This window comes from Scyliorhinus canicula, chromosome 16, assembly GCF_902713615.1.
Source record: "Scyliorhinus canicula chromosome 16, sScyCan1.1, whole genome shotgun sequence".
In the NCBI taxonomy this organism is placed as follows: Eukaryota; Metazoa; Chordata; class Chondrichthyes; order Carcharhiniformes; family Scyliorhinidae; genus Scyliorhinus; species Scyliorhinus canicula.
This window is the reverse complement of record NC_052161.1, coordinates 91,557,537-91,570,190: the sequence shown is the minus strand read 5'-3', so window position 1 is coordinate 91,570,190 and position 12,654 is coordinate 91,557,537. Positions and strand designations below refer to the sequence as shown.

General features: G+C 47.1%; 1 protein-coding gene across 3 annotated transcripts in view; it reads left to right on the top strand.

Annotated features, from left to right (window-relative positions):
• LOC119979763 (alpha-2-macroglobulin-like) overlaps positions 1–12,654 on the top strand; it is a 412,459-nt gene that overhangs the window by 145,470 nt on the left and 254,335 nt on the right. For 2 of the 3 annotated variants that reach the window (XM_038822396.1, XM_038822395.1), the window contains 2 exons: positions 1,606–1,696; positions 7,245–7,347. In XM_038822396.1, the coding sequence (XP_038678324.1) occupies positions 1,606–1,696; positions 7,245–7,347 (194 nt within the window). The remainder of the gene's footprint in view (positions 1–1,605; positions 1,697–7,244; positions 7,348–12,654) is intronic. The other variant, XM_038822394.1, reaches the window with a different exon arrangement.

Genomic DNA, 12,654 nt, shown 5'->3' with positions numbered 1-12,654 from the left:
TGGAGTATTGCGTACAGTTCTGGTCGCCTCATTATAGGAAGGACGTGGAAGCTTTGGAACGGGTGCAGAAGAGATTTACCAGGATGTTGCCTGGTATGGAGGGAAAATCTTATGAGGAAAGGCTGATGGACTTGAGGTTGTTTTCGTTAGAGAGAAGAAGGTTAAGAGGTGCCTTAATAGAGGCATACAAAATGATCAGAGGGTTAGATAGGGTGGACAGCGAGAGCCTTCTCCTGCGGATGGAGGTGGCTAGCACGAGGGGACATAGCCTTAAATTGAGGGGTAATAGATATAGGACAGAGGTCAGAGGTGGGTTTTTTATGCAAAGAGTGGTGAGGCCGTGGAATGCCCTACCTGCAACAGTAGTGAACTCGCCAACATTGAGGGCATTTAAAAATTTATTGGATAAGCATATGGATGATAAGGGCATAGTGTAGGTTAGATGGCCTTTAGATTTTTTCCATGTCGGTGCAACATCGAGGGCCGAAGGGCCTGTACTGCGCTGTATCGTTCTATGTTCTATATTTGCAATAATATAATATAATGTAATATAATTGCCCCTGCTATAAGATATATCTCAAAAAAATTTCTGGGGGTTCACATCCCCACCCCCCAAACCCCCAGCTGGATTGGCTTGTTTCGCTCACCGGTCCCTGGCACATTGAAAAAAAAAACTGCCGGTACGCCACATCAGATAGTTTGAGAAGCACTGGTTTGTACCTAACCCTGTGATGTACCTCTCCTGGGAGAGTTTAATGGGGACAGTGTAGAGGGAGCTTTGCTCTGTATCTAACCCTGTGCTGTACCTGTCCTGGGAGTGATTGATTGGGGCAGTACAGAGGGAGCTTTACTCTGTATCTAACCCCGTGCTGTACCTGTCCTGGGAGTGTTTGATGGGGACAGTGTAGAGGGAGCTTTACTCTGTATCTAACCCTGTGCTGTACCTGTCTGGAGAGTGTTTGATGGGGACAGTGTAGAGGGAGCTTTAGTCTGTATCTAACCCCATGCTGTATCTGTCCTGGGAGTGTTTGATGGGGGCAGTGTAGAGGGAGCTTTAGTCTGTATCTAACCCCGTGTTGTATCTGTCCTGTGAGTGTTTGATGGGGACAGTGTAGAGGGAGCTTTAGTATGTATCTAATCCCGTGCTGTAATTGTCTTGGAATTTTACTCTGTATCTAACCCCATGCTGTATCTGTGCAGGGAGTGTTGATGGGGACAGTGGAAAGGGAGATTTACTCTCTATATAACCCTATGCTCTTCCTGTTCTGGGAATGCTTGTTGAGGACAGTGTAGAAGGAGTTTTACTCTCTATCTAACCCCGTGCTGTACAAGTCCTGGGAGTGTTTGACGGAGACAGTGCAGAGAGAGATTTACTCTGATCTAACCCTGTGCTGTTCCTGTCCTGGGAATTTTGATGGGGACAGTGTAGGAGGCGTTTTCCTTCCCATCTAACCCAATACTGTACTTTTCCTGGGAGTGTTTGATTTGTAGAGAGAGCTTTACACTGTATCTAACCCCATGCTGTACCTGTCCTGGGAGTGTTTGATGGGGACTATGGAGAGGAAGCTTTGCTCTGTATCTAACAAGGGACATGTATTTTTACAGGTATATCAATGGGTATCCAGTGAGTGGATTCGTAAATGGAAAAATTATGTTCAAAATAAATGATCTTTTTGAGCATTTTCTGGTAGCTGGGGTGAGTACTGCACAGAAAGATTCCAATCCTTATCTCCCTCTCAAAGTTTTGTTATGTGACCCATGTTTCATTAATGGTCCCCAAATATCAATCTTGATTTTGACCAATAGAGCGCAGAGTTTCTTCGCACTTCAACGTGTTATGGGCCAGGGATTAGAGAACACCAAAGTATATCATGAGTTCACCTGACCCATAAAATTTAATAGATTTTGGTTATGGGGAGCACAAGGGCCCACTTTACAGGTGTGATGCAACAGAGATCTAAAGTATTTAAAAAAACAAAACAATGTTTATTCTATGAATCCAGTTAACATTTTATAAACCCACAATAAACATCTTACCAACTACCAACACTGATAACCCCCCAAAAAAGATACAGCACTCTATAGGTAACCCTTAGTAACTTTCCTAACAACATCCATGAGCCAAAACAACTTTTTAACAAAGACAGTGGTTTGAATTCTCCACAGAAAACAGATATCACTTTTAAATTATCAAGTGATCTAAACACCTTGGGGGAAATACCCCGAGCCCTGCGCCGGGCCGGAGAATCGCCGCAACCACGCCCCGACGCCAGCGCGTGATTCTCCGAGGTGCGGAGAATCCGCGCCATTTGCGCCAGCGCGTTTGGCTGCTGGAAGAGGCGGGGGCCGCTGATTCTCCGGGCCGTATGGGCCGAGCGGCTGCACGGATACGAGAGTCCTGCCGACGCCGTTCACCCCTGGTCGCTGCCGGCGGGAACTCTGCGTGAAGGGTCGGGGTGCGGCCTGTGCGGGGAGGGGGGGGCTCCCTCCCCGAGGGGGGAGGGGGGCCTCTGATGGTGTCTGGCCCGCGATTGGGGCTCACTGATCGGCGAGTCGGCCCCTCCCCCCCCGGGCCTACTTTCCTGCATGGCCGGCACCTGAACACTGACACCATGTTGCGTCAGGGCCGGTGCGCTAAAGAAGCCCCCCCGCGCATGCGCAGGTTGGCACGGCCCAACTGCCCATGCGCGGGTTGGCGTGGCACCCATTTGGTGCTGGGAAAGAAGGCTGGAGCGGCGTGAACCGCTCCAGCGGCGTGCTGGCCCCCTGTGGGGGACAGAATAGGTCGTACCCGGGCCCGCTTCGCGCCATCGTAAAACGTGACGACGCGAACACTTGAGCTCCTTTTGGGAGAATCGCCCCCCTTGTTTAACATACAGAGCAAGACCAGTATACGTCTGCTTGGTTTGAATGCAGCTCTCCAATTGAAAGCGAAACTAAAACACAGAGCCAAAAAGATTTTCCAGCTCAAAATGAAAGTAAAAAGCAGAATCACATTCCAGCTCCACAGACACAATGACATCATTGCAGCCTTTTGATAAAACACACTTTTCTTAAAGGGACTCTGACATGACAAACGCGCACAATAGAACAATAATACTGCTTCCCATTATCACAGGGTCAGTACTGAGGGAGTGCTACTCTGCCATAGGGTCAGTTCTGACAGAGTACCACAAGGTCAGAGGGTCAGTGTTGAGGGATTGCTGCACTGCCTGAAGGTCAGCACTCACAGATGGATAGTACTGAGGGAGTTTGCAGTGTCAGAGGGTCAATAGAGAGGGAATGCTACACTGTTAGAGGGTCAGTACTGGGCAGGGCTGCACTGCCGATGGTCAGTACTGAGGAAGTGCCGCATTGTTGGAGTGTCAATACTGAGGGAGAGCTGCAGTTTGAAAAAAAAAAAATGAAAATTGCTTATTGTCACAAGTAAGCTTCAATGTCGCCACATTCCGGCGCCTGTTCGGGGAGGCTGTTACGGGAATCGAACCGTGCTCCTGGCCTGTCTTGGTCTGCTTTCAAAGCCAGCGATTTAGCTCAGTGTGCTAAACAGCAGTTTGGGAGAGTCTGTACTGTCAGCACTGAGAGACTGCTACACTGTCAAAGGGGTAGTTCTGAGGGAGCGCCGCACTGACAGTGGGGGCAGTACTGGGGAAGTGCAGCACTGTCAGAGGGTTCGTACTGGGGGAGTGCTGCTCTGTCAGACGATCAGTAATGAGGGTGTGCTGCACTGTCAGAGCATCTGTACTGAGGGATGATACACTGTCAGAGAGTCAGTCCACAACAAATGCTCCACTGTCGGAGGGTCAGTACTGAGGAAGTGGTGCACTGTCAGATGGTCAGTAATGAAGGAGTGCCACACTTTCGGAGGGTCAGTATTGAGAGAGTGCATAAAGCCAGGGGATCAGTACTGAGGGAGTGCCGCACTGTCAGAGGGTTATATCATATCGGTAGGGATCCTCCCCCTCCCCCAATAGTTTCGCCAGCATCGCAGCAAAATACTCAGTCGGCCTCGGCTCTTCAACTCCTTCGGGCAGCCCCACAATCCTCAAATTCTGTCGTCTGGATCTGTTTTCCAGGTCTTCCAGTTTTCCTCGCAGATCCTTATTAATCTCCAGCACCTTCCAGATCTCCTTCCCCATCGACGTAAATTGATCACCTTGCTCCTGCACCTCCGCCACTGCGCTCGCCAACGCCATCGTCACCGGGGAAATCGCCTCCTCCACCAGCACACTCAAAACCTCCCTCATCTCCTTCCTCATTGTCTCCATGTATTTTGTAAACTGCCTTTCGAATTCCGCAGCCATCACCTTAGTTATTTCTTCAGCCATAAGCAATGCGGCCTCCCCTGGTGCTCCAGCCTCCATTTTCCTTGGTGGCCCCGCAGTGACCTTTCCACTCTCCGACGAACTTTCAGCTGTTTTCACAGCCATTTTCTTACTGGACCTCGACATATCCCTTCCCTGTGCTTTCTCCTGGCCTTCACACCTTCGCTGCCCCTAGGACTGGGCATCAATCCCCGACAATGCTGTTCCCGAACGGGAGCCCTCCAACGCGCGGCTGCCTCCCGTTCGCCGTCACCGGAAGTCAGCCGTCACCACTTCTTCAATAGCCTTGGTGAGATCTTTTCACAGTTGTTCCCTCTGCTGCTTGAATTCAGCTTTAATAAAGGCCCTCAAGTCAGCTTGAGGTCTTTAAGCTCGCCCTTCCCCCGCTTGCATGCTGGAAGAGGCTTTTGTCTTTACTGCAGCTTCAGCCAAATCTTTCACTGTTTCTGCGGGTCTGGTAACCAAGAAACATACAAGAAACATGCCATTCCTCGGGGAAAGTACTCCTCCAACATTATCTACACCTTTTCATCAAAATTCCACCCCGTATTGATTAAAAAAGAGCTCTTTTCGGTAACCATGGGCAGGAGCTGCCTTGTGTGTGACCACTTACTCCATGGTCCCACTCCAGAAGCCCCACCACAGAAGCTAAGTTAATGAACAAAGCAAACCTTTATTTACACTACTTATTAAAGCTCGACCACTTACTCCTATAGTAAACAATAATTTAGTAATGTACAATCTACTAACACTGGTCTCGAAACTCTATCTGTAACTGTACTCTATACTCTCTCAGTGCTCCTCTCCAGCCTTCTCCCAGAAACCTGTGAGTTAGTGCTTTATATAGTTCTGCATCTAGCTCCATCTAGTGGTTAACTCTGATGTGACATTAACCCTTTGTATTCTGAACATTTCACATAATATCACAAGGGTTAGAACTGACAGAGCGCCACACTATTAGAGGGACAGTACTGAGAAAGCCGCACTGTCAGAGTGTCAGTTTTGAGGGATTGCAGCACTGTCAGAGGTTCAGAACTGAAGGAATGCCACACTGTCAGAGGATCAGTGAAATGAAAAATGAAAATGAAAAATGAATGAAATGAAAATCACTTATTGTCACAAGCCCCTAGTCGCTACATTCCGGCGCCTGTTCAGGGAGGCTGGTACGGAAAGGAGGCTAGTACTGAAGCAGTGCCGCACTGTCGGGGTGAGTACTGAGGGAGTGCTGCACTTGCAGAAGGTCTGTACTGAGGGAGTGCCACAATATCGGAGGGTCAGTGCTGAGAGAGTGCTACTCTGTCAGAGGGTCAGTAATCACGAAATGCTACTCTGTCAGATGGTTAGTATTGACTGAGTGCCGCACTGTCAGATGCACAGTGCTGAGAGAGACGCACTGTCAGAGAGTCTATTTTGTGGGATTGCTGCGCTGCCAGACGATCAGGACTGAGTGAGTGCTGCATTGTCACAGGGTAAGTATTGAGGCAGAGTCACACTGTCGCAGGATAAGTACTGAGAGAGTGGTGCACTGCAGGAAGGACATTACTGAGGGAGTGCGTACTGTTAGCCGGTCAGTACGGAGGGAGTGCTGCACTGTGAGAGTCAGAATTGAAGGAGTGCAACATTGTCGGAGATTCAGTATTGAGGGAGTGTGCATTATGAGAAAGTCAGTATTGAGGGAGTTCTGTGCTGCCAGAGCATCAATACTGAGGGAGTGCCGCACTGTCCGAGGTTCAGTTTTCAAGGAGAGCAGCACTGTCAGTTGGCCAGTTTTGTGGGAGTGTCGCACTGTCAGAGGGTCAGTATTGAGGGAGCACTGCCCGATCAGAGGGTCAGTACTGAATGAATGCTGCACTGTCAGAGGGTGGGTACTGAGGGACTGAAGCACTGTCAGAGGATTCGTACTGAAGGAGTGCTGCACTGTCAGAGGGTCAGTAGAGGGAATGCTGCACTGTCAGTGGGTCAGTAATGAGGGAATGCTGCACTGTCAGGGGGTCAGAACTGAGGGAGTGCTGAACTGTCTGAGTGTCAATACTGAGCGCTTGCTGCACTATCACAGAGTCAGTACTGAGAGAGTACTGCACTGTCAGAGGGTTGGTACTAAGGCAGCACCGCATTGTCAGAGGGACTGGAGTGAGGGAGTGCTGTACTGCCAGATGGCCAGTAATGAGGGATTGCCGCACTATCAGAGGGTCAGAACTGAGGGAGTGCAGCACTCTCAGAGGATCGGTACTGAGAAAGCACCGCACTGTCAGAGAGACAGTGCTGAAGGAGCACCACACTGACAGAGGGTCAACACTGAGTGAGTGCCACACTCTTGATGCGCCAGTAATGACAGAATGTCATCTGTCAGAGGGTCAGGACTAAAGTAGTGCTGCACTGTCAGAGGGTCAGTACTGAAGGAGTGTCATACTGTCACAGGGTCAGGCCTGACATAGCACCGCAATGTCAGAGGGTCAGTACTGAGGGAGCGGTGCTCTGTTAGAGGATCAGTACTGGGGACGTGCAACACTGTCAGAGGGCTCGTACTGTGGGAATGCCGTACTGCCAAAGGATCAGTACTGAGGCAGTTTTTGATATCGCATGATCTTCCATAGAATCACACCAGTGCTGAAAGAGACCATTTTGCCCATCACATCTGCACTGACACTAACTCCACTGCCCTATCCCATTACCCGGAATTTATACTGACCACTCCCCCCGAATCATTCTCCTTCATTCCTTTTCTTGCAAGTGTTTGGTCTTCCACCCTGGCTTTTAACTTGACTGCTGAGAAATTGGAAGGACAAGTTTCTGTATCTCCATATACACATTCCCTGCATGACACTGTCAGACTCTGTGTTTGGTTTCATTCCAGGCAATATCGTTGCTTTCACTTCCTTAGCCTCCAGATCTAATGCACTGAATCTCTCCCCATTACAGAACCTCTCCAATGGTTGCTCAAAGATGGAGATCTTGATTCAGCCATTCAATTTATATTCCCGAAAATGCGCAGCCTTCTTTGAAATCACAGATGCTGGCACAGGTGAGTGTGGGCTTGTCAATGACCATCGTAGCCCAGCTCTTCTCAACTAATTCTCACAATCACTCTCTCCTCAGCTAATTCTTACAATCACTCTCTCTTTATCTAAATCCCACGCTCCCTTTTCTTATCTAAATCCCATATGCTCTCTCTACACATCTAACCCTCAAACTCACTCTTTCCTGATCTGAATCTCACACTGTCTGTCTCTCCTTCTCTAACTCTCACACTCAGTATCTCTCTCCTCATATAACTCTCAGGAATTCTCTCCCTTATCTAACTCTCATACTCACTCTCTCCTTATCTAATTCTCACAGTGTCTCTCCTTATCTCATTCTCACTGTGTCTCTCTCTCCTTATCTAACTCTCACACTCACTATTGTGATTTCTTTGTTTGTTTAAATTAATATTATTAAAGTTGTAGTGTTCCTACAAAGAACATGTAGACTTTGTACAAAATCAAAGTCAATTTTTTTACACTACATTATAAATTGTGAATTCTTAAGTATGCCGAAAAAGCGAAGTATTAGATAAAATAACTACAATATTTGATTGTAGTTTGAACTACTGAAAAACACGACTGTCTCCAACACTCTCTAGCAAATCAGTCCAAGATTTGGGTTGTGGGATGCTTTCTTACTCCATATAGTGGCTGGATGCTGTAATTATCTACTATTCTACTTGATCATTCATATATGATGATAGATTATACATAAAGATGATATACTCAACATCATTACATCCCCCTTTCTTTGCAAATTTTGAAGTTTACCTTACATTTAAAATGTATATTTATAATTATATTGACTTAGATGATCATCCTGTTTCAATGCAGATGCAAAATGTTCACATATTTAGCCGATCAGGCTTTTTCCTCGCTCGTTGCGATCTTCTTAGTACTCTAGTCAGACTTGATATAGATTGCTGTGGAATCGAAGTCGCAGCCTGAACATTTTCATTGAGATTTGTTGTCGTCTCTTCATGTGTATCCATGTTCGTATTCATCGTTTCTGTTACTTTAGAACGAATGTCTTCCTCATTAACAATTGGTTGATATCTAAAAGGTTCAGTCGTCTTGACTTTGAGTAATGCTCTTCTATTTCTTCTTTGAATATGAATATTGCCTTGCTCTGGCAGGATTATATAAGATTGTGGACCTGCTTGTCTAATGACCTTAGCAATCTTTGACCAGTTGGTGTAGCAACTCTTACCATATCATCTGACTCCAATTTATATAGTACTTTACTCGACGTACCATAGTGTTTCTTTTGCATTTTCTTCTGGTGTTGTATCTTGTTGCGTAGGGTTATATTCATTGCTGTGTCTTTCTCCGGTGTCTTCGGAGAGGTGGTTCTTAAGGATCTGTTGATCAAGTTACGCTGGTGATGTTCCATGACACAGTGATGTAATTCTATATGTCAATAGTGCTAAAAATGAATCTGAACAAAATTCCATCGCTTTCCTTCGTAAACCCTTCACAATCTGGACACCTTTTTCGGCCTTCCTTTTTTTTTTATAAATTTAGAGTACCCAATTATTTTTTTCCAATTAAGGGGCAATTTAGCATGGCCAATTCACCTACCCTGCACATCTTTGGGTTGTGGGGGGTGAAACCCACGCAAACACGGGGAGAATGTGCAAACTCCACACGGACAGTGACCCAGGGCCGGGATTCGAACCCGGGTCCTCAGCGCCGTAGGCAGCAATGCTAACCACTGTGCCACCGTGCCGCCCCTTTTTCGGCCTTCCTGTTTGATTGCGGGTAGTGCAGACTAGAGGTTGTGTGCTGAAAATCGTTTGCTCTTGCAAACTCCGACCATTCATAGCTATCGAAGCATGGACTATAACCTGTCATCATGGTTTCAGGAATTCCGTGACGAGTGAAAATTTCCTTGTGTTCTTTATCATGCCCGCCGCACTCAAACTTGCAAGTTTGACCACCTCTGGACAGTTGGAATAGTAGCCTATCACTAGCAAATACTCTTTGCCGTGTAATGCACAATCAATGGACACCAAACGTAGATGAGATCCAAACGATAGACTTTAATGCACAAGATGTGTGCCCGGCAGCAGACATACAGAAGAAAGGCCGACTGCCGGGAAGCACGTGTTCTTATATCCTGCCTTGTAGGCGGTGCTAACTATCTCTCAGCCAATCGGCTGAGAAGCACATGACTTACCTGGGCCAATGGGCAGCGAGTCCTCTGCACCAATAGCAGCTCACTTCCAAGGTACCGTAATACCCCTAGTCATACTACCACACCGTGTAAATAGAACAAGTCGATTCCTACTTTATTCCAAGGATGATTTATTTGTTTGTTTGACGCCATTGGCTGTTTCTGCTGTTGGTTCTGGAATTGCTGACGTGTTGCACACTTTTCTTTTCTTCAGAAAACATTTTATTGAGGCATTTATAATTTTAACATTTTAACATTCTAAACAACAGAGCAGAACGACACACACAAAAGCCGCCCAGTAGCATACTCAACTCCACCCCTCCCCCCCCAACCACTCCCCCCGCCCTAACTCCTACCTACCCATATACTTGATTCCCTGCCCTTATTCTTCACTACCATGCCTCCCATATCCCTTCCCTCTCCTGCTGATGATCAGTTTTCCTTAAAAAAGTCGATGAATGGCTGCCACCTCCGAGCGAATCCCTTCAGGCGAACTTGATCTTCTCTAGCCTGAGAAATCCTGCCATGTCACTGACCCACACCCCCAACTTTGGAGGCTCCGAGTCCCTCCATCCCAGCAAAATCCGTCTCCGGGTCACCAGGGAGGCAAAGGTCAAAACATCGGCCTTTCTCCTCCCCTGGGCTCCCGGATCTTCCGACACTCCAGATATTGCCACCTCTGGACTTGGAGACACCCTCACTTCCAGGACCTCTGACATCCGAGAATCCCTGCCAAAATCCCCTCAGCTTCGGACACGCCCAAAACATACGTACATTATTTGCCGGGCTTCCCGCGCACCACCCATACCTGCCCATCACCTCCTTAAAACCTACTCATCCGGGCCACAGTCATATGAGTCCTGTGGACCACCTTGAGCCGGATCAGGTTAAGCCTAGCAATGTTGCACACTTTTTAACAGTCTTGTGCACGTCCTGTTTGATCCCAGACCAGTACACCGATTCCTGAGCTCTCCTCTTGCACCCCTTGATGCCTAGTTGGTCCTCATGAATGTTCCCTAAGATCATGGGTTGCAACACTTCCAGTATTACTATTCTGTTGGCTTTGAGAATGAACCCATCCGCATAGCTAAGCTCATTTCTTATGTTGTAGTGGCTAGAACATGGTCCTCTCGATCATCCTTCACTTAGGTACCGGATCACCTCCTGCAGAGTCACATCCTTCTGTGTCTCTGAACACATCAATCTTGACTTCTCATCCGAAACTGATAATGTTTCCGTGATCAAGTCAACTTGCTCCAGTAAGACTTCCATGATGGCTGATTGCCATTCATTCTCTGTTGCTCTGCATAAAGCATCAGCAACGACTAAGTGTTTTTCTGGTAAATACGTCAAGTTGAAATTGTGAAGACGCTGAAGACGTGTCATCATCCTCTGGATCCGAGGTGACATCTCATTCAGGGTTTTTTAAATTATTGCTACCAAAGGTCTGTGGTGCGTTTCCACTGCGAAAGTCAGTAATCCATAAACATAATTATAGAACTTATCCAAACCTTTTACCAATCCAAGACACTCCTAGAACATAGAACATAGAAAAATACAGCACAGAACAGGCCCTTCGGCCCACGATGTTCTGCCGAAACTTTGTCCTAGATTAATCATAGATTATCATAGAATTTACATTGCAGAAGGAGGCCATTCGGCCCATCGAGTCTGCACTGGCTCTTGGAAAGAGCACTCTACCCAAGGTCAACACCTCCACCCTATTCCCATAATCCAGTAACCCCACCCAACACTAAGGGCAATTTTGGACACTAAGGGCAATTTATCATGGCCAATCCACCTAACCTGCACATCTTTGGACTGTGGGAGGAAACCGGAGAACCTGGAGGAAACCCATGCACACACGGGGAGGATGTGCAGACTCCGCACAGACAGTGACCCAAGCCGGAATCGAACCTGGGACCCTGGAGCTGTGGAGCAATTGTGCTATCCACAATGCTACATAGAACATAGAATATAGAACAATAAGAACAAATTACTCTATACTCCATTATTCTCCCGTAATCCATGTACCTATCCAATAGTCACTTGAAGGTCCCTAATGTTTCCGACTCAGCTACTTCCACAGGCAGTGCATTCCATGCCCCGACTACTCTCTGGGTAAAGAACCTACCTCTGATATCCCCCCTATATCTTCCACCATTCACCTTAAATTTATGTCCCCTTGTAATGGTTTGTTCCACCCGGGGAAAAGGTCTCTGACTGTCTATCCATTCCCCTGATCATCTTATAAACCTCTATCACCCCTCATCCTTCTCCGTTCTAATGAGAAAAGGCCTAGCACCCTCAACCTTTCCTCGTAAGACCTACTCTCCATTTGAGGCAACATCCTGGTAAATCTCCTTTGCACCTTTTCCAAAGCTTCCACATCTTTCCGAAAATGAGGTGACCAGAACTGCACACAGTATTCCAAATGTGGCTTTATCAAGGTTTTGTACAGCTGCATCATCACCTCACGGCTCTTAAATTCAATCCCTCTGCTAATGAACGCTAGCACACCATAGGCCTTTTTCACTGCTCTATCCACTTGAGTGGCAACTTTCAAAGATCTATGAACATAGACCCCAAGATCTCTCTGCTCTTCCACATTGCCAAGAACCCTATCGTTAACCCTGTATTCCACATTCATATTTGTTCTTCCAAAATGGACAACCTCACACTTCTCAGGGTTAAACTCCATCAGCCACTCCTTCCTGATCTGGGCATAACATATCACTGCAGCCATTGTACGTAAGCCATGGGTCTCCATTGTGCATCTTCGTCCAGTTGCAGCAACAGTGCTCCCAGGCCTTTCTTGATCGCATCAGTCGATATTTTTGTCTGCCTCTCTGGTTGAAAAAATGACAATACGGGTGTTGTCATTAAAACCTTTTTTAAGTTTTTCCAATCTTTGGCATGTTTCTCATCCCATTCAAATAGAACCATCTTATAGAGCATAGAACTGTACAGCACAGAACAGGCCCTTCGGCCCTCGATGTTGTGCCGAGCAATGATCACTCTACTCAAACCCATGCATCCATCCTATACCCGTAACCCAACACCCCCCCCCCCCCCCTTAACCTTACTTTTTAGGACACTACGGGCAATTTAGCATGGCCAATCCACCTAACCC